The 20,556-nt window shown below is 34.1% G+C and overlaps 2 protein-coding genes across 2 annotated transcripts; one reads left to right on the top strand and one right to left on the bottom strand.

Moving 5' to 3' along the window:
* Window positions 1-815: 815 nt before the first annotated feature.
* Window positions 816-9,047, top strand: LOC137815094 (UTP--glucose-1-phosphate uridylyltransferase 3, chloroplastic). Its single transcript, XM_068618135.1, has 17 exons — window positions 816-1,752; window positions 2,506-2,686; window positions 2,783-2,932; window positions 3,056-3,217; window positions 3,302-3,474; window positions 3,557-3,623; window positions 3,993-4,159; window positions 4,801-4,959; window positions 5,805-5,896; window positions 5,985-6,079; window positions 6,476-6,553; window positions 6,836-6,931; window positions 7,320-7,394; window positions 7,482-7,573; window positions 7,718-7,880; window positions 8,421-8,481; window positions 8,649-9,047. The coding sequence occupies exons 1-17, from the start codon at window positions 1,091-1,093 to the stop codon at window positions 8,759-8,761; spliced, it is 2,586 nt and encodes an 861-aa protein (XP_068474236.1). The 5' UTR covers window positions 816-1,090; the 3' UTR covers window positions 8,762-9,047.
* A 6,555-nt stretch (window positions 9,048-15,602) lies between these two features.
* On the bottom strand, window positions 15,603-17,633 carry LOC137815088 (alcohol acyltransferase 9-like). The gene has a single exon (XM_068618123.1). The coding sequence runs from the start codon at window positions 17,284-17,286 to the stop codon at window positions 15,850-15,852; it is 1,437 nt and encodes a 478-aa protein (XP_068474224.1). The 5' UTR covers window positions 17,287-17,633; the 3' UTR covers window positions 15,603-15,849.
* Window positions 17,634-20,556: the final 2,923 nt, after the last annotated feature.

Raw genomic sequence — 20,556 nt, 5'->3', positions numbered from 1 at the left:
TTCTTGTGGATATTTATCCCTATTGTCTTCGAAATGGTGAGACTACAATTGGGTTTTGTTCTAGTGTACTTGTATATTTCGTGGTTATACACGGTTTGAGTTAGATTTTGTTTTTTGTCAATATTAATGGCAAGAGTAGCCTCTTTATTTCAGAAAGTTTAAAAAGTTTCTTTGTCTTTCTCATTCATTAAAAATGTACTCTAAATGTCTTTGATCTGTGATGAACCGCGAAGGCCATCTACATAATGATGGGAACAGCCAATTGTTTCGAAATGGTGCATAGAGAAGTTGAATCCTAAGGATTTAACTGTATAAAGCAATATTTTGACATATACACGTTTGACTTGGTCGATGATCACACCAAATCATCTTAAGCTGTTTTGTGGTTTCGCTTCAAAATGGAGAAAAATGGAGACTGAGATGTCCATGACTCATGACTGTCTGCTAGTGAATAACTGCATGTGTAGGCATCATGTGATTATCATTAACCTTCACTTTAAATCTATCACGAGTTCTCTCAGCCTTGGACGTTTAAGTTAATACTGTAGCTTACTGCAAATGATTAATTGATTTTTCAAAGAAGTTAAAAAGCTATAATTACCACATAATGTAAGTACTTCAAGATATGATTTATTTCTTATATAATAATGATATATTATCAGAACTCAAATTCTGAATCATTTAACCAAGGGACATAAATTAGTGTTACTTATATCAGTGTTGGTGATATAAAAAGTATTATAGAAATATGAATGGGGTAATATGAATTACTATAAAAACATGAATTACATGTTTTAATCTTTATTACATAATTTAGCCGAATAAATGTATCTGTGGACAGTAAGGTATGTGAGAGAAAGAAGATAAGAGGTATATATAGTAGGCACAGAAGGAGAGCACATGCAAGAAGTTGATGGACGGTTAAGAAAGCACTTAATTTCCCTCCTTATTGTTATGCTCTTTCTCTTCTGGTATATGCTTCTGGTATCTTCCCTTTCCTTTATCCTGCACAACTTCAAATTCATCGTTATTCACTCTATTAATAATCAATTGCATATTCCAACTCAAACACACAACACAACCTTCAACAATGCTTCACTCCACTTCTCTTCTTCCCCATAATAACCGTTTCGTCTTCTCATTCCGCTCCAAACTTTCTCTTTCTCATTCTCATTCTTATTCCCACTCTCTCACTCTCTCCAAATTTCTCTCTCTTCCCTCTTCTCTCTCTACATGTTGTCGAGTCGCTCGAATTTCCACCGAGACCTTGGAGGTCTCGCCGCCACCGCCGGATGACTTCAACTTCCACCGAGAAATCGCACGCCTCGCCGCGCTCCGCGACCGGCTTGCGGCGTGCGCCACTCTCGTCGAGAAGCTCCGAGTGCTCAACGCTGATTCCAGAGTGAAGCGCTTCTTCGGCTCTGGTCGCGGCCTTGCTAGGGTTTTGGCCTCGCTCCGGTTGAGCTCCGACCAACTGTTCCTGCTCAAGTGCGTGGTTGCCGCCGGGCAGGAGCACGTGCTGTGTTTGGACGAAGCAGAATCGCTAGAATCCGCCGCGGCCGCCGCGAGCGCCGTGAAGAGCGCGCTCTACGCTATAGCGGAGATGATTGAGAACTTGAATTCCTATAATGGCAATGGGGGTGCGAGTACGGGAATGGCGTTGGGGGATTACGAGATTATAGAATTGAACAAGTTGCTAGAGACTTTGGCGGAAATTGAGCGATTCTATGACTGTATTGGAGGAATTATTGGGTCAGTTCTTCGTTTTCCTACTTTTACCATTCGCTTAGTGTGGAACCAATGTAGAAGAGATGGAATAAAATTAACTTACCTTGCTTGTGCTTCTTTAAAATATCAACAAGGGAACAGAAAGCAATTATATTAAGATTGACTTGTGTGAGTTACGTAGTAGTAAAATTGTGAAACGGAACTATTGTGCTTCTTAATTGGATTAACATTTTTAGTTCTCCAGTTTTGTTGGAACAGACATAGGTTTATGAGGTGGACAGAAAGTGAATAAATCTCCTGTAGTTTTTTTTTCTCTCTTGATGTTTTTATAACCTGTTCACCTTTCCATCATTACTTGTTGTCCCAACCAACGTAGTGTAGTTCCAGTTCCTTGATAGAGTGGGAAATTGTAGAATGCGGCTTATACAGCCATAATTGTAGCCGGAGTCTGATAAGAACTTCGGTATTATGGGGTTGTCTGTGTTCCATAGTCTTATGGGATGTTTGGTGGAATATTTAAATATTTGGTTTTCCCCCCATAGGTAGCTTTTGAGGGTGGGTTCACAAATGTTTGGGTGCTTATCACAGTCACCCCATAAAACTTCACTCTGTAGCGGAAATTACAGTTGCAGACCCTTTTTTAAAACCTTGATCTCAACACCATCAAGTCTATTTTGCTTTTGCTTGGTATAAACTTGGTTTAATAGGAGTGAATGTTATTTGGGAATAATTCAATTTGCATATATTTGTTTGTTTGCTAACATTGGAACTCTGCAGATATCAGATAACAGTGCTGGAACTTATTGTCCAAAAGTCATTTGAGAGGCAGAATATAAAGTGGTCGCACCAGATGCATGAAGTGAAAGAATGCAAAATTTTGGGAATTAATGCACCTAATGGGCATAACCTTTCTGAAGACATAGAGTATGCATCTCAAGCAGCTCTATGGGGTATAGAGGTAAGTCTAATTACATTACCTGGTTTGTAAATAAAAACATGCATTTAGATTAGATACTTCGCAGCTACATGGAATAATAAGATCTTGTCGTTCTAGGGTTTGCCAGACCTAGGCGAGATTTATCCTTTGGGAGGTTCTGCCGACAGGCTTGGTTTGGTTGATCCTAACTCAGGTGAATGCCTGCCTGCTGCTATGCTACCATATTGTGGAAGGACTTTGTTGGAAGGTCTTATAAGAGATCTTCAGGTATTAGATCTCCAGCTATCAAACACAGAAATACTTGCTATGCCCATTCTTTTATAATAAAACCAAGATTGACTTTTTATATTGGGATCTGAAATATATAATTCTTCAATTTCACATTTGAAGGCTAGAGAATTCTTGTACTTCAAGATATACAATAAACAATGTATCACACCCGTTGCAATAATGACAAGTTCTGCAAAGAACAACCACAAACACGTCACTTCTCTGTGTGAAAGACTTTCATGGTTTGGGAGAGGTCGATCAACTTTCCAACTTTTTGAGCAGGTTCTAAATAAATCTATGCCATGGCTTCTCGGAAGGGGGATCTTATTTTAACAATCTCTAAAATATAATTTTGTAAATTGGCAGCCTCTGGTTCCAGTTGTTGGTGCAGAAGAAGGTCAGTGGCTGGTCACCAAACCATTCAGTCCCTTGAGCAAGCCTGGTGGTCATGGTGTCATATGGAAACTTGCACATGACAAAGGCATCTTCAAATGGTTTTATTCTCAAGGAAGAAAAGGTGCAACTCTGCGCCAAGTCAGGTCTGTTGTTGTGATTGATATTTCTTGGGTTTGCTTTTCTTAGTATGTGAATCTTGCATTTACAATACTGGTGACCTTGCAGTAACGTTGTGGCCGCTACAGATTTAACCCTCCTAGCCTTAGCAGGGATTGGTTTACGTCACGGAAAGGTAGGTATCGGTTGTTTCAATTGTTAATCTCAGCCTTTTCTAGCACTATATGTACATGGACAAAGGTTAAAACATGTTATGATGAAAGGGTAAATCATATCTTATTATCATGTGTAGTTCCTTAGCAAGTCTAAAGTTTCTGATGTATAAGATTTTGGTAAATCAACTAATGACAGATAATTGCAACTTTGGTGTATTCCTTTAAATGCACTGTTTACTTGCAGCATTATCCCTATTTAATAATTTATCTTGCCTGAAGATCTTTAAGAAAAAGAAAGACTCTGTTCTCTGTAATATTTATTGAACTAAACAGTCTCGAGTCTCAAGTTCAATATTGTTTGCACTTTCTCAAATGTGTTTGTTTAACAGAAACTGGGATTTGCATCTTGTAAACGGATATTGGGCGCCACGGAAGGAATTAATGTGCTGATGGAGAAGAAGAGTCTTGATGGTAAATGGGAATATGGCGTTTCTTGTGTTGAGTACACTGAGTTTGACAAGTTTGGAATTACAACTGGACCTCTTGCTCCAGAAAGGTGTGTTTTTCCTGGACTTGATTTATTTCAATGTTTCACATTAAAAAGTAATTTGGGCTTTCATACGCTAAACTGACTTAATATGTTCGAATTTGGTTTCCAGATTCTGTGATATATTATGCAGCTTTAAATTATTTGCCCATGCTTAGGCTATGTATTCTTCTAGTTAGGCTTAGGCATATTATTACAAACGAATGACTTTGATGATTAAGGACACATTATCCCCAAATTTGTATGAATATTGAGAATGGCAAGCATCGTATAAACCTACATCCACAGGGGAACCATACCCTTCAATTTTAAAATGAAAGCATTTGATATAATAAATTTATTTTCTTCTGGAGATTATCAAACAGTTCAATAGTCATATCATATGTAATCAAGATAATCAAGTGCATTTTAAAAACCTAATCCTAGCTCTCTAGAAACATGGATGCGTAGTTGGAGCCTTGTTTTCTGTTCTTCTAATCTTATTTGTTAAAAACAAAGACTAATTTTTTGTTTGCTTAAAATTCTGTCTCAGTTGAATTGATGGTGTTGAATTCAATTTATTCTATTGGGAATCTTTACTCTTTTTGTCTTTTAGGCCTTCTAATTTTGAATGGATGACCCAAATATCAACTTCATTCTGTATAATCAAGTTTGCAGGCAGAGTTCCCAGCCAATACAAACATCTTATATGTTGATTTACCTTCTGCGGAGCTAGTTGGATCAAGTAAGAGTGTGAATAGTTTACCTGGAATGGTGCTAAATACAAGAAAGCCAATAGTTTACACAGATCAGTTTGGTAGACGTCATAGGTATGTGTTTTCCCTTTGAATTTATCAATGCAGTTACTTTGCTTTGTTTTATACATTAAATTGAAAATGAAGCTTAGCACAACTGTAAGGTTGCTGCCTTGTGACCTAAATAAAGGTCCCATGTTCAAATCTTTGAAAAAAATTCTGTTTGTGTGGGATTAAGGCTGTGTATGTCTACTTTATCCAAACCCTACTTAGTGGTAGCCTCGTATATTGGGCTGCCATTTTTCTTATTGATTAAAGTTTCAAAATGGATACATGTGTTAATAACTGCAGTAGCTACTGAAACATTTATAACATATATTCTTTATCAGACACTAATTTATATTCATTTATTATCTAGAAACAGAAAATTTTGATTTTGAGTGCATGATGACCACAAATTGAAATTGATGGATTTCCTTTCCTGGCTTTAAAATAAATTCATCTTTTCTTTCTACAGTGATTATTTGTTTCTTATTATTACTTCTCGAGGTTAATTTTTTGGTTAAATTACTCAGTTGTTGTCTAAACTATTTGTGAATTTTCAAATTAGGTCCTAAGTAAAAAAGAAATGTAATTAGGTTCCTAAACTAAAAAAGTAGGCCCTTTGGGGTCAGTTTATGGAAGCTTGAAATTGCCATTATCTATGACTTTTTTTAAAACCCTCAATTTTAAAAATTAATACAGCAAGGACCCTTTTAGTTTTTTTTTTTTTTTTTTTTGAGTTTTGTGGCCTTGAAAATTTCCAAATAAGTAATTTTACCTTAAATTTTCTTATGATGAAATATTATCACGCTGCGTATATTGCTGATTCTTTTGTTGCATTTACAACTTACTCATCCTTTTTCATTGTGATTCACTAGCGTCTCTGGTGGTAGACTTGAGTGCACAATGCAAAATATAGCTGACAATTATTCCAATTCGTATTCATCTAGATGCTATAATGACGTGGAAGGTATGTCATGCAAGTGTTTGTCTGATCTGACAAACCATATACTTCATTTCCATTTAGTTGAGCTTAACAAAACCTTACTCCTGAGCAGATGAGCTAGATACTTTTATTGTATATAATGAAAGAAGGAGAGTTACCTCCTCTGCCAAGAAAAAAAGAAGGCAAGGAGACAAGTCTTTGCACCAGGTTTGACTTACTGCATTTCTGAAATATCATTTTTTTTTTGGTCTAGATTGGGACGCTAAACAAAGTACATGTGATATTCCATTATGTTGATTCCATTTCAAGTTTTTGATCGTCCTTGTACTCTTGTAATCTCTTCCTTATGAGGTTTGTTCCTAATATTTCCTTATATAGTTGGATAGTGCTCGCTTCACTCAGCAGTTGGTGTTATCTGAATATCTTACTAACATGTTTTGAACAATAATGAAAGCTTAAGAACTAAACTAGGGGTTATTTGAATTGCTAGGATTATCTTTATGTTCCTCATATATTACCAGGACAAAACCTACAATTTATGTATTGGAGTTGTAATGATGGTTGTTTGTAAATATCTATAATATGTTTTGCATTTTTATGCAGACACCTGATGGTGCTCTTTTGGATATCTTACGAAATGCTCACGATCTTCTCTCACAATGTGATATAAGACTTCCTGAGGTATATATATATATATATATATATATATATATATATATATATATATATATATATATATATATATATATATATATATATATATGCATACTAGCGTGTTTTATGCTTATTGATTCATTTTCATTTAGTTTGGTTAAGTACAATTTCATATTATACTAGTATGCTACTGCAAAACCTTCTTTTTATTGTTCGATCATTTGGTAATACATGTAAGTTTGTAAAGGGAGGATAACTGTCTTTTCTAGGTACTTACAATTATTTTGTTATGTTTTTTCTCTGCTGCAGATTGAAGCTAATGAGAACTATGTTGATTCAGGACCACCATTTCTCATCCTTCTGCATCCTGCTCTTGGTCCTCTTTGGGAAGTCACTAAGCAAAAGGTAGCCCTGTATTATTATGTTATTTTCAATAGTCGTTCATCAATAGTTGTCATTTTTATATTATATTGTTTGTATAAATTTTGAAGTATGGAAGTTTAATTGAATTCTATCAGTAAATGGTTGTGTGCTCTAAACATATTGGTCTCAAGTGTTCCCTTATATAGGTCATTTTTTCAGTCTACTCTCCACTAGTGTTTTCTTAAAACACATGACAGGACATGAACATAACCTTTTTACACAAATTTTTCTTCCTATTGTTTGGCTGTAATCCGTTCTTCAATACAATTTGCTTGAAACATGACTGTTCTACGGCTTTACTAGTGTGAATTGTTGATTATCATTTATATATAAAGGTTTCAATTATTATGTCATTCTTTTTTGTGATCAGTTTTATGGTGGTTCCGTATCAGAGGGCTCTGAGTTACAAATAGAGGTTGCAGAATTTTTTTGGAGGAATGTACAGGTACTACGCCAATAGTTTTTGATAACTTATGTGGCATGAAGTTCTAAGATATTGGGCTGATATTTGTGATTTGTCCCTTTACTCCAGCTGAATGGAAGCCTGATCATTATAGCTGAGAATGTTATGGGCTCAATGAAGATTAATGAGAGCGGTGAATCCATACTACATTATGGCCAAAGGTATTGTTCTTTCTGTATTAATAAACTATTGTGATCCTTTATCAACCTGATCGTACCTCAAGATCTCAAGATCTAAGCCATAAAATTAATTAAGATTGCAAACATCTAACATTATTATACACATTTATCTTGTTATCATGCCAGGTGTGGAAAATGTAAATTGCAAAATGTCAAGGTGTTGAACAAGGGAATTGATTGGAATTGTGGTCGAAACATATACTGGAAACATGATGTGCAGCGATCTGAGATGCTGCAGATCATACTTCATGGAAATGCTGAATTTGAGGCTACTGATGTTGTCTTACAGGTTAACGTTTTTAAAAGTGGATTTTGTTCTCACTAAAATTTGTTGAAAAAAGTGCCGCTTACAATACTGCCCACTCATTGGATTTGAGCCAATAATTTCTCATACTGTGTAAGTTAGAGCTTTCATCGAATCCAAACCAATTGCCTTGATGTGGATGTGGATGTGCATGTGCATGGTAGGATACTCACAACGGCCTAGAATTGCTTGACAAAGCAGGATTTATTCCCTTCATGAATACCCAAACAAATTGTTCCAAACAATATCAGTCTCGGGACACATACTTTTTCTAACCAAAGGATTCATTTCGAGTTTAGAATTTACTGAGTCACTGTTTGTTAAGTATTAAACTGACCCTGTAGTCATTTGTATATGAATGTTTAAAAGTACCAGAGCCTCTCATAACAAAGCCTTCAGTTACTGTTGTCATATAGCCTAGAAATTAAGTAAAATAAAATTACTCTTTCGTTAATTCTGGTGGATATTTGATACCTATAAACTAATACCTAACGAGCTTATTTTTCTGTTATTTAACTAATATAGGGAAATCATGTGTTCGAAGTTCCAGATGGCCACAGACTGAAAATCATGCCGGGAAGCCCAGGTCCATTCAACTTTTAAAATTTATTTGGCTTGGTTCCTTATTGCTTTGGTTGCCTGAAGTAATATTATGATGATTATTTTTTAGAATGTTACTGTTGTTATTCTTAGTCAAATTATTTGTTCTGTCTAGTCATAGAATACTGATTTAAGTTCATATTTGCGTTTCAGGTTTAGCAATCCAGTTGGATCCAATTGATCAAGATAGGATGGAAAGTGGAAGCTGGCACTGGAATTATAGGGTACAAGGTTCTCACGTTCAGCTAGATTTAGTAGAATCATAAACCACTTATCACTTTAGATGTCTGCTTCGTGAATCATGGTTCACAGCTGACATTTGAGTTCATAATAATTTATATTACCAAGTGACAAGGTTGAACAGAAGTTAAACCTTCGTCATTTTTGGTTGTAACATGTTGATAGGTTTGTTGTATAATCCGTGTCACTTCCCTCATTTTTCTTCCCTTTATTTATTGGGATGATATGTAACCAACATTATCAAACTAAGATGAATTCAAGGAATGTATATTGATCTATTTCAGTAATCACAGACCTCCTTTATATTCTAAACATACGCTTTCTATTCTAGGACTCGTTTGATTTTATCCAGTAGATTTCAATATTTGTTTTAGATTTCAGCACGATTCTTTCCCTTATTGGTGAGCTAAATAGTATGTAATCTGATTTAACTAATTACCTATTGGCAAGTTAAGTGAATTAATTCATGTGCATCACCTAATTTTAACAAATAAAAGATGCAATAAAACATAATTACAAAAATCCATCAGTATACAAGTTTATTACAGTAACAAATTCAAAACCAATAAATTAAAATACAATGTCAAGCAAATTTAGAACAAAGGATAAAAAAAGGAAATCTCAATATATAATACTACAAAATAAAAAATATCAACATCAAAATTTCAGTAAATGATAAACACGAACAATAGGTTATCCAACACAACAAGCCAATTTGAATGATGTATAATTGATTTCTACTTATTTGTAGTTTTCTATTTATTTATAGTTTTATATTCATTTTTTTATGTACTCTTTTAGACCCAAAACAAAAGGCTTTATACAAAATTATGAGAGGATGAAACACTTTAAATTCTTCCAATTTTACCATCGTTGTTATTTGATAAATCTGCAATATATATCGTGTAATTTATAAGGAAAAATTTACAAATCATTTTATCTTAAAACTCCTAGATCACTCTTATTAAATTGGACAGATGTTCTTATACTTTAATTTGGCAAAACATTTACAGTCTCTTTCTCTGTTATCTTTTATTCATAATTTTCCTTGTTAACACATTTCAAATTGTATTCATTCATATAGGTTCCTCTAACTTGATAGATTCATTCTTATTTTGAAAACATTAAAATCACAAATTTATTTGTTAATGATTATTATTACATTGTAACTTACAATTAAAATATATGGAATACATTTAGAAATGCAAGTTTGATAATATATTTCAAACAAATAACTTTGCATATTGATCCCTAGAAGCCTATGAAGATACACCAATTAGAGAGAAAGGAGAGAAGATTAATATATATTAGGAAGATACAAACACGTGCCCAAAGTAAAAGTAATTTATTTCAAAATGTAACAATACACTTATATGTTATTTCTGATGCAACTCCAATAATAATGTTTTCTATTTATTAATTCTTTAATCAGAATCCTTAGGACAAGACTTGTACCTTCAGTGTAAATTAGTGTGAATTGCATACAAATAAAATGCTATGTAAAAGATAAATTAATCTTATCTAAAAATAAAAGATAAATTACATATCGAATCACAAACAAGACTGTTTATTAATCTTGCTCTAGTTTAAATGTCTACATATCTCATTCTTTCATGTATTTTCCATACTGATAAATTTCTTACATGAATAATGTTTTGCAACATTATTTTACTTGATCATTTTTCCATCAAACATTCTCATCTAAACTCTTCTTCTCCACTATCTAATAGGAAGTGGCGAAGTTATTATTAAAGTTTTCTTAAAACTTTCATTTAATGATAATTTGTGTTTAACCACCCAACCAAAATACTCTAATTTCACTACTACTAAAGAGAAACTTAGATTTTTTTATAAGCTGACATGGATGATAGTAAAAATGGTAAATGTACCGGTCGGGACCGTACGACATTATTATATCTAAATAGAGAATTAATGAGACTAATCAATGATTAAACATCAGGTAATATATTCTTAATCATGATCCAAAATTCTAACCTAGCTCGATAATGAAGGATCCATGATAAATAGACACAAATTTCAAGAATCAGGTAAGTTATCATTCAGTACTAATAACACCAAGTGCCGAACACCTAAGCGTTAAAGTGTCTTTTGTAAGTATCATCCGAACTCGGAGTTCACAAAAACGAGAAGTAGAGAAGCGAAAAGAGCACGAGGAGGTCATTCGAGTAAAAAAAAAAAGGTAAACCGATCAATCAAAAACAAAAACAATCATTAAATGTAGTCAAATTGCATCACTATTAAATTTTTTTGTACCACACGTAATCTATTAGTTTATTTGCTTTGTGATCATTAAGAAGGTAATGGGGTTTCATTTGATTGATCATGGTGCTGCTACACCTACAGCTAGAGTCCAAGCAGGTCAGTTCTAAGTTGTAAGGGAACCCTTTTGATGTTTTTGAATTGGAGGAACAATTATTTTGTCCCATTTTGGAAATACACCAAAATCCCACAAAATCTTGAGCAGGGAAGAAGGTACATGATAGAAAATGCATCATCCTGCAGGCCCAGCACAGAAAGATTCATCTGTGACTGAATATTACTTTAAATTTGTAAAAAATATAATAATGGTGTACTATGGTATTGACCCAATAAGAGACAAAGGCTTCTTCCATTTTAACACCAGCAGAAGCAACAAAGTGCTTTTCCTCCTAATTGTCCATTGATGTACAAAATGTAGGCTCTATACCTACACACTACACACCATTGCACTACCAACAACAACCTCTTTCATTGTACTGTGAATTCTGTCACAGTAGACAAACCACCATCACGTACCATTCCATTACCTTTCTTTCATTTCAATACACACACTACTCATCTATAGATTCCACCCTTCTCTTTTTTAGTATTACAAATATGAACAAAATATTAAAATATGAAAATTTTAACCCTTAATTCATGAAAAGGTTTAGGATGTATTTACTTAGCTATGGTGAGAATTAGGTTTAATTGTATATAATAGTATCTTCTTTCTTTTTTGTTATAGGAGATATGGTTGTTAATTATGAGTTCTTTTCTATCAGTAAATTGAAATGTTGGCCGAATAACCGATCAGTTATGACGGTCTAACGGTTTTTCGATAAAAAAACAACAATTAGAATGTCAAATCACAAGTTAATAGCATTAATTTTAATTAAAGATTACAAAACGTAATTAAATGTTCAATGAACTTACGCTAATTCTTTTGACCGAATAAGGCCCATCAGAAAAATATAAATAAGAGTGGTGAAAGGTAAATCACTTTTGAACTCTTGATTGAACCAATTGAACGTACTTCATGTGACTTGAGCGTCGAAGTATCATTGGAATTATCTCACCTTCTCAAATCTTAAAGAAAGACAACTAGAACTGAAAAGAAGATAGGAATAACTCGATAAAATATATTCGATTTCAGATAAATGGTAAGAACTTTTTGCACTTCAACATGATAGTATTTTTGTTAATAACATGTGATTGACTTGTTTCAAATTTCAAATTTTTGAAACACTGATCCTGAGCAGATTTATCTTATATGAAGTGTGATTTGTCTTTTGATGAACTATCAACCGTGTCACAATGTTGAATGCCAGACTCATTATTATATCAAAGTTGTTCATATTAAAATTTGTTTATGTTAGTTAATTTGTTGGTAGCCATTTAATTTTGGTTGATATTATTTTAGTCCAAGATTCCTTCCAATCTTATCTTGAAGCACCAGAAGGATTATTTAGTGTAACATGAAATGGAATTCAAAAAAGGTGTATATTTTTGGTACCCATTTGGCCATTATATATATAATCATATATTATATTATTGTGGTTGCAGTTATTGAAGTATAGCAGAGATGATTACATAGAAAGTCAAATGATTAATGTAATTTATAAAGTGTGTGAGAAGATGTGTTGTGCATTAATTAATGACGCCACCAGTACTATTTTGTCTGCATACCAGGCTTGTGTATGGATGCATCAACTTCTTTTAAAAGTTTCCGAATATGCTTTTCCAATTTTTATTTTTTTTCAATCAATTCTATACCATATGTCATGCATATCTTCTTAAAAATCCAACAGACATAATCCACTTTTTATGCAAAATTTTATACACAACTTTTCAGGTTTATGGTATCAGTTATAAAGTAAAACACCAATTTTTCTTACAGATAACAACCATCATAATCACAGCCCTCAAATTAAAATATAAAAAAATATTTATATTCTAATATGTTTAATATAATCTTACATCATCACTATGTCATTGCTATGAGTTAAAAGTTAAGATAATTTATATATTAAGTTGATGTTATAACAAAAACATGACAGAACACTAATTTTTAAACGAACAATATCGATTACGATAATTAATTTTAATAATATTAACTTATTAAAGTCGGAATAATTAACGGTTGTCCACAACTTTAGAATACTTGGTTTTTCATTTTGTTATTTTTTTCATTATTTTATTTTATTTTATTAAATTATAAAAATTTTCTTACAGCGACAAAAGAAATCAAATTTTAATATTATAAAAACCACTCCATTTGCAAATTAGACTAAAAATTGAAATCGAACAAAAATATGGAAGACCATTGTAATAAAATAAAAATGTTTAGAAAAATAAAACTACTGAATCCTGTTGCTTATTTGATTAAATAAAAAAGCTACCAGGTTTTGCTATGTTTTGAATTGTTTTATTAAAAAAAATAACAGTAATAAATCAGATCTTACAAAAATTAACACACTTGAAAATATTAATAGCTAACTCAATTAAAAACTATCTTAAAAAAATAAAATAATATTAAATGCCCTAAACAAATAAACATTAAATCATCTTTATGTACACCATGTTTTTCTTTTCACAAACATTGTCTTTTTAATTCCTATCATGGCTCCATGAGATGATGTTAGAAAAAAATGATTTTATATATTGGTGGGGGTTTAATATTGCTTAGACATACTCTCATAATTGCAAAAACATTATAATTACTTGCCCATACCTAGGTCTTGAATGATTTGATGGGTAAAAATCAATTAATAATGGATAATCTTGGTCAAAATAAAAGGAAAGAGAAACAAATAGTAACATGTCTCTTATTAACAGAAATTAACATTTGTTGATTATAATCCTAATCTTTTACATATAACACCTTATACAGATGTTGAAAAAATTACTTTTATGTTATCAATTATAATCAATGTGAAATCCTTCAATTTGTTCAAGTCTTGTGTATATTTCACTCACTATCAAACTATCTTCATCTTCCTTTCTTTTTTCTTTCAAAGTTTTATAATTCCAACCCATTAAAACCATTTCAATTCATCCTCTGGTCAAAACATATTGATTAAAATATCATATTTCACTCAAATTAAACAAAAAAATATATCAAATTTTCCTTTCTTCCAAATCATAATTTCACATGTTAGTTATATACATGCTTTGTTTATCAGTTCTTTCCTTTTGTTATATATAATGATATGATTTTGATTTTTTTTTCTTTCTTTCTTTTGTTTCACGTTTCTTCACATGGTATCAAGAACTTCTTTCTTTTTATAGAATTTCTTTCTTTTCATGACTTTATGCGTTAAACATTAAAAATAATTCTTCAACATCTTATGTTTTTTTATATATTTTTACTACTTCTATCAACCACAAACATGAGGATGATAATTTTTTAATTTGAAAACAACAAGTGCTTGTCGCTATATACGTGATCTTAAATCTTCTCATTTATTTGATAAATTTAAATTTCTCGAAAATTCAATACATCTGATAATACTTTTCACCATGCTTACATAATTGAGTATTTACTGTTTTAGCAATAACATCAATTAATCATGACCTTATTGGTAGTTTTTATGTCTATTTTTATCCTCAACAAGATGGTTTGTATAGGTTCTTTTGTACAGAAAAAACTTAGAGCTCACAAATTAAGGTTAAGAAGTTCAAACTCCAACTTCATCAATCAAAAAGGATAACACCATCATTGCATATCTTCTTGACATCAAAAAAAAAATTGTGAAGAAATTTGTGTTAATCTACCTAGATTTTCCTCTCATACCTAATGATCATATAGATGCCATTCGATGACTTATTAGAGGATTATGATAGTTTTATTACCTCTGTTACTGTTACTTCAAGGCAGTGTTGTTGATTGATGGCACATGTATGATTCTAAAATAGAAACACAACAAGTGCTAATACGTCTCTTGTTTCTTCTTCAGTTTTTGATGAAACTGAACCATCTATTCTTGAAAGTCCTTCAAGTGTGCATGACCACTCTAGTGTCCATAACTAGTGTTTCACATCACATTACACACTTCTCTACCAAATCAAAACTATAAGGATCACACATAAATCTTGGTAGTGTCTCTCAATTTTCTAAAATCCCTCTCTCAAATTGCTAAAAACAACAGTATCTGTGTTAAACATCAGAAACCAAAGTGACTCTTCTTCAAAGCAAATTTAAAGATAGATGGATTATAACGCCACAAAATCCTTAAATTTGTTTATTGAAATTTTTATCTGAGTTTTTTTTTACCAAATTCCTTTTAAACTTGTGATCATTTAAGCAAAAAAGATAATGATATCCGAATTGTATATTAATAAAACGTGGCGAAATGACTAATTGCAATAATTAAAAAATGGAAAGAGTAAACTTGAGAAAAAGAAAGTGTTGAATAGGAATAGAGAGATAGGGTTGAATCCAGTTGTTAATCCTAATCCTGTGTTTGTCTTTTACACAGGTGTGAAGCTGTGGTGAATTGATATAAAGGGTGCAAGATTTTTATGTGACTAGATCATCAAACAGTCATAACATGATCTCAAAAGTTAAGGGATCAGTTTCAGAAAGTGGGAATGGCATCAAATAAATTTCAATTCCAAAACCATAAATACTTTCATTCACTCATCTCATTCATTGATAAGACCCACAAACAATCATACATATATATAACTAATTATTCCTTAATCTCAAATTCTTAGTATTATACAATACTTAAATAATTAATCCCTTTTAATAGAAGATTTTATTCAGAAGAGGAAAATTTAAAAACATTTATTTTTCTAAAACAGAATAATTACAGAGGTCAACGTAACTAAGGAAGAGGTTGTGGTTGGGTCATGAATTGGATTCCCGGAGGAAGCGATGGAAATTGTCCACGGCGGCGGTGGGGACAGCCACCATGACCTTCACACTGTGCCGTTCACCGGTCACCGGAAGAAACAAACAGTACCTATCGCAGCAAATGGGTCCCACATGCAGAGGCTTTCCCATTCCGAGTTCAACCCTCTCCAAACCCAACCTCGACCACTGCGACAGAATCAACACCCCCACCGAGTCAGGACTCGCCCTTGACTCGGACACCAACTCAACGACCCTCCGCACGTGCTCGCTGTCCACCCTCTCCTTCGCACGCTTCACCACACCGCGCACGTAAGCCACCCCTCTCTCCCCCAACTCCCACGCGCTGCTCTGCGCGCACCCCAACACAAACGCGTTCCCGTAATACCCCTCCGGCAAACCCGGCTTCACGCGCTTCCGCACGTTCACGCTGAACAAAAGCTTCAGCGTCTGGTTCTTCGGAAACCCCAACGCCCGAGCCCAGCTCCTCCACACGTGCGCGGCCACCACCTCGAAGGACGTGCACGACGCTCCTCCGCACGCGCGCTTCAGCGCCTCGATCCGTCTCTCGTCCAACACAATGCAAGTAGGTTTCAACCTGCTCGTCACACGGTTCATGAACCCGCACAAATCAGGAACTCCACCAAACTCGCCATGCATGGCTGGATTTGCCTCGCTTCTGTTATCCGGATTCAGAAGATGTCGATCCCAAACCGGTTTCGGATCCACACTCGCACTCGCACCCAGACTCTGACATTTCTCCGAGGCCAAATCGGAGAAATAGTTAAGAAACTCAGCGCTGCCGATGCCGTCGCAGATGCAGTGGTTGATTCCGACGCCGACGGCGGCGGCCCCGTCGGCGAGCCAAGTCAGCTGGACGACGAGAATCGGCGAGCCTTTGAGGACGTCAGTGACGTAGAGCGACAAGAGCTTTCTCCATTGGGCCACTGTTTTGGGGGCCTTTTGGAAATCAGTGACGCTGAAACGTTCGGAAGAGGCTTCGATGAAGACAGCACCCTGGGCCCGACACACCACCTCGAGGCCCAGCCCTTCGGCCTGGGCCCGGACTCTTCCAGCAAATGGATAATAAGGAACAAGCGCTTTAGCTAATGCGGTTTTTAAACGAGCGGCGGTTGAAGAGCGGTCCAGGCCCGGGCCGGGCCTGTAAACAAAGAGATACTCGATTGTGAAGCGCAGGAAGAGTTGGGAGTCGAGTGCTGAGAGTGCGAGAACAGTGTTGGGTGTGGGCTCTGACGGCGTGACAACATGAGCTTCTTTGACACGCACCATTTTTAGCAACTGGGTAGTTTTAAGTTTTAAGGTTTTGTTTGGTTTGGTTTGCGTTGTTGTTGGTGGTTGTGTGAGAGGGTGGTATTTATTTGTTGAGTGTAGCATGGTGAGTGTGAAAGATTTGTGAGAAGATTCTGGGGGCATCGCTTTATGGAAGAAAAATGAATATGAAAAACAAAAATAGTAAAACAGCTGTGCTGGCTTTGCTTTCTGTCTGTTGGGTGAGGTGATGACCAGTCATTTCCGTTTCCACCATCTCATCCAAATCAATCCCCAAATTCCTCCATAAATCTTTTCTCTTGTTTTTTTCTTTATGCTTTCCCTCTCTCACTCTCACTTCTTGCTTCATTTCAGATACCTGTCTCTCCAATTCATGTCCCTATGCCTACTACCCTTCTCGTCAAACACACTCCTTTTTCGTTAAATTACAAAACTTTAAATGTCTTTGTCTTCCACCGATCCACATCATTAAACAAAACCATAAGTATCCTGTTAATTACTAGATTCTTATTATATTATATCCACACCAACACTTGTTTCTGCTCAACCATATACGTTAAATTTTTCAAACCGATTGTTTCTGTTGTTGACAGTTATATGCGACTACTGTTAGTACGACACTGTCTTTTCGTAAAGATACATGTTATTTTTATGGACAAAAAGTATCTGTGTATATCGCCAGTGTATTGCGTCGCCATCGAATAAACTGTCACTACCAACGCAACGAAAGCGTATATATATATTTTCTCCAAAGTAGCTCTTTTTTTCAAATTTTCAAATAGGAATTCACGTTTAATCACTGACGTAGCTGCCAAAGCCCTTCGTAATCTATACTGTAGTCTTTATGTGACACTAACTACCGTTCATGAATGATTATCTATATGTTTCAACACAAACAGAAAATTATGAATTTGGATAAATGATGACCAGAAGTTGAAATCAATTGATTTCCTTTCTTGGCTAGAAAATAGAACTCGCCATCACTCTCTTCACTGCTATCTATTTATTCTATCTATTATTGTTCTCGAACAGAACATGTCTTACTTCACTCCTTGCTTCTATGAATTATCTGTTCGATAATATTTGTAAAAAACACTTTGACGCTTAAGTGAAAATTCGGTGTTCTGCATTCGGTGTTATTAATATTGGATGGTCACGGTTGGAAATCTCACATCGAGTGCAAACTTCACCTCATTGAGCCGGTTTTATGATGTTGAGTTAGGCTTAAAACTCACTTCTTAACATGATATCAGAGTTATTTCGAGCTTATCCTAGCGATTATTTGTTGGGTTTATCAGACCACCCGCTATCGGGCCGTTATCGGACCACCCATAACATATATCTCCACACACAAGTTGGTAACCTCGGCGTGAGGGGTGTGTTGGAAATCCCACATCGAGTGCAAACCTCACCTCATTGAGCCGGTTTTATGAGGTTGAGTTAGGCTTAAAGCCCACTTCTTAACAGTGACTTACTTGATTTAGAGATTTGTGTTTATTCATATTATTATCATGAGTCATTTGTTATTATACCGGATTTGAGTTTTGCATCATGATTAAGAGTGTATTATATAAGGCTTAATCAATCATTGATTAATCTCGTTAATCTTCTATTTTGGTGTAACCATTTTAGTTGTGTTGGTCGATCTTGACCGGTGTAGACCTCTAAATTTTGTAGTACAATTACCATTCCTTCATGATTTTTAAGATAACTTTTCCTGTGATGACTTTGGTTGGGACGAATGAACACTAATGCATTGTGATAATTCAATTTCATGCTCCACACCGTCCTTTTACTAATTTTTTTTTCTCCACAATGATGATGAAGTTCTTTGTGCTAATATATCCAAGGATATATTAGTTAGTATCTTTCAAATAATCTGCCACGAAGACAGTGAAAATCGGGAACCACACTTATTTGAATTATATATTTTCTTGAAGTTCATCAAACATTTACCATGACAAAACCTACAATTATGGAGTTGTTCTTAATGCATCGTGATCTTCTTTTACAGTGATATAAGACTTATTACGGTATATTGTAGCATATACTAATGTGTTTTGTAATTGATTCATTTTCATATGATTGGGTTGGATACAATTTTATATTGTAGTGCTAAATATAGTACAAAGCTTTTTCTTATTTGTAAGTTCATTTGGTAAAGCAAGAAGATTTGTCAACCGCGGATAACTACCTTTTCTACCGACTTTTGAATTATTTAATGTTTCGTGTTCTTTCGGCTGCAGATTGAAGCTAATGAGAACTACGTTGATTCGGGATTCTCATCTTTCTGCATCCTGTGTTCTTCGTTTTGTTGGCAAGTCAATACACAAAAAGTAACACTCTCTAAGTGTGTATTATGTTATTTTTCAATAGCCATTAATTCATCAATAAATTTTTACATTTTTGCATTATATTGTTTCTTATATTAAATTTTGTCAGTAAATGGGTGAAATAGAATATCCACGGTCTATTTACTAAATGAGCAGTCTAACACATTTTCCTTTTAAACTAGATATAAACCTAAGGTGAGGTCATGGCGCAATTATTATTCAGAAAATATATTGGAAATGATGACAAATAAAAATATAGAAATTCATATGAAAGTGGAAATGGTGATAAAGGAATTATTGCAATACCAGACCATAGTGAATCTGAGAGTATATAGGAATTAATAGCCATGAGGACATGTTGAGATCTCATGCTAATGAATATAGAGTTTAGTATCATTTAACTGATGCACAGTAAGAAGCTATAACATGGTGAAATAGAGTATGTCATCACAAGGCTGATATAAAACTCTGAGGAACTGAAATATAAAGTTAGGAGTGGAGATTGAAGAGATGAACAATATATAAGTAAAAGACCTCCTATATCCAGAATTGGAGGTTGAGTCATGGATTCTCACCACTGGTATATATAATAAAAAAATACATGGTAAGACATGAATCTAGACTCTCAATGCAAAATTTCCTTCCTATTATTTGAGCTTAGTACTTTCTCTAATGGGATTTGCATGAAATATTGCATTGCCTTGTTCTTTTGGTTTTGATTTTTGGGTGCGGAATGTAGAGGGAATTTGTGGCTTAGATGGGTGATAAAAAAAAACCGTGAGTTAAAGGTGCAGTGGAGAATGAAGATTAGGTTTGGTCAACTCTTAATAAGTTTAAGCTAATCACAAAATTAGTGCTAGTAAAAAGTGAGTAAAGAAGACAAGATATGCATAAATTTAAACAACAATTCTTTGATCAACTTTAAGCTATAGAATTAGCATTTGTATTTATAGTGCGAAGGACATTGTAAGCTTTAATTCTAAACATTTTTACTCATAGAAAAATAAGTTACTCTTTTAATTGGAACAAATCCTCTTAAATTAGAGGTTGATAAGTGTTCTCCTCTAATTAGAGATAATCA

The sequence above is a fragment of the Phaseolus vulgaris genome, chromosome 1 (genome assembly GCF_000499845.2).
Source record: "Phaseolus vulgaris cultivar G19833 chromosome 1, P. vulgaris v2.0, whole genome shotgun sequence".
Classification (NCBI taxonomy): Eukaryota; Viridiplantae; Streptophyta; class Magnoliopsida; order Fabales; family Fabaceae; genus Phaseolus; species Phaseolus vulgaris.
The sequence above is the reverse complement of the archived record's forward strand: the minus strand, read 5'-3'. Positions and strand labels throughout refer to the sequence as shown.

Coding starts and splice junctions, on each gene's coding strand:
- LOC137815094 (XM_068618135.1), top strand. CDS start 1,091: ATGCTTCACTCCACTTCTCTTCTTCCCCATAATAACCGTTTCGTCTTC. Junction 1,753..2,505: donor TGTATTGGAGGAATTATTGG/GTCAGTTCTTCG, acceptor GGAACTCTGCAG/ATATCAGATAACAGTGCTGG. Junction 3,475..3,556: donor GCAACTCTGCGCCAAGTCAG/GTCTGTTGTTGT, acceptor GTGACCTTGCAG/TAACGTTGTGGCCGCTACAG.
- LOC137815088 (XM_068618123.1), bottom strand. CDS start 17,286: ATGCCCCCAGAATCTTCTCACAAATCTTTCACACTCACCATGCTACAC.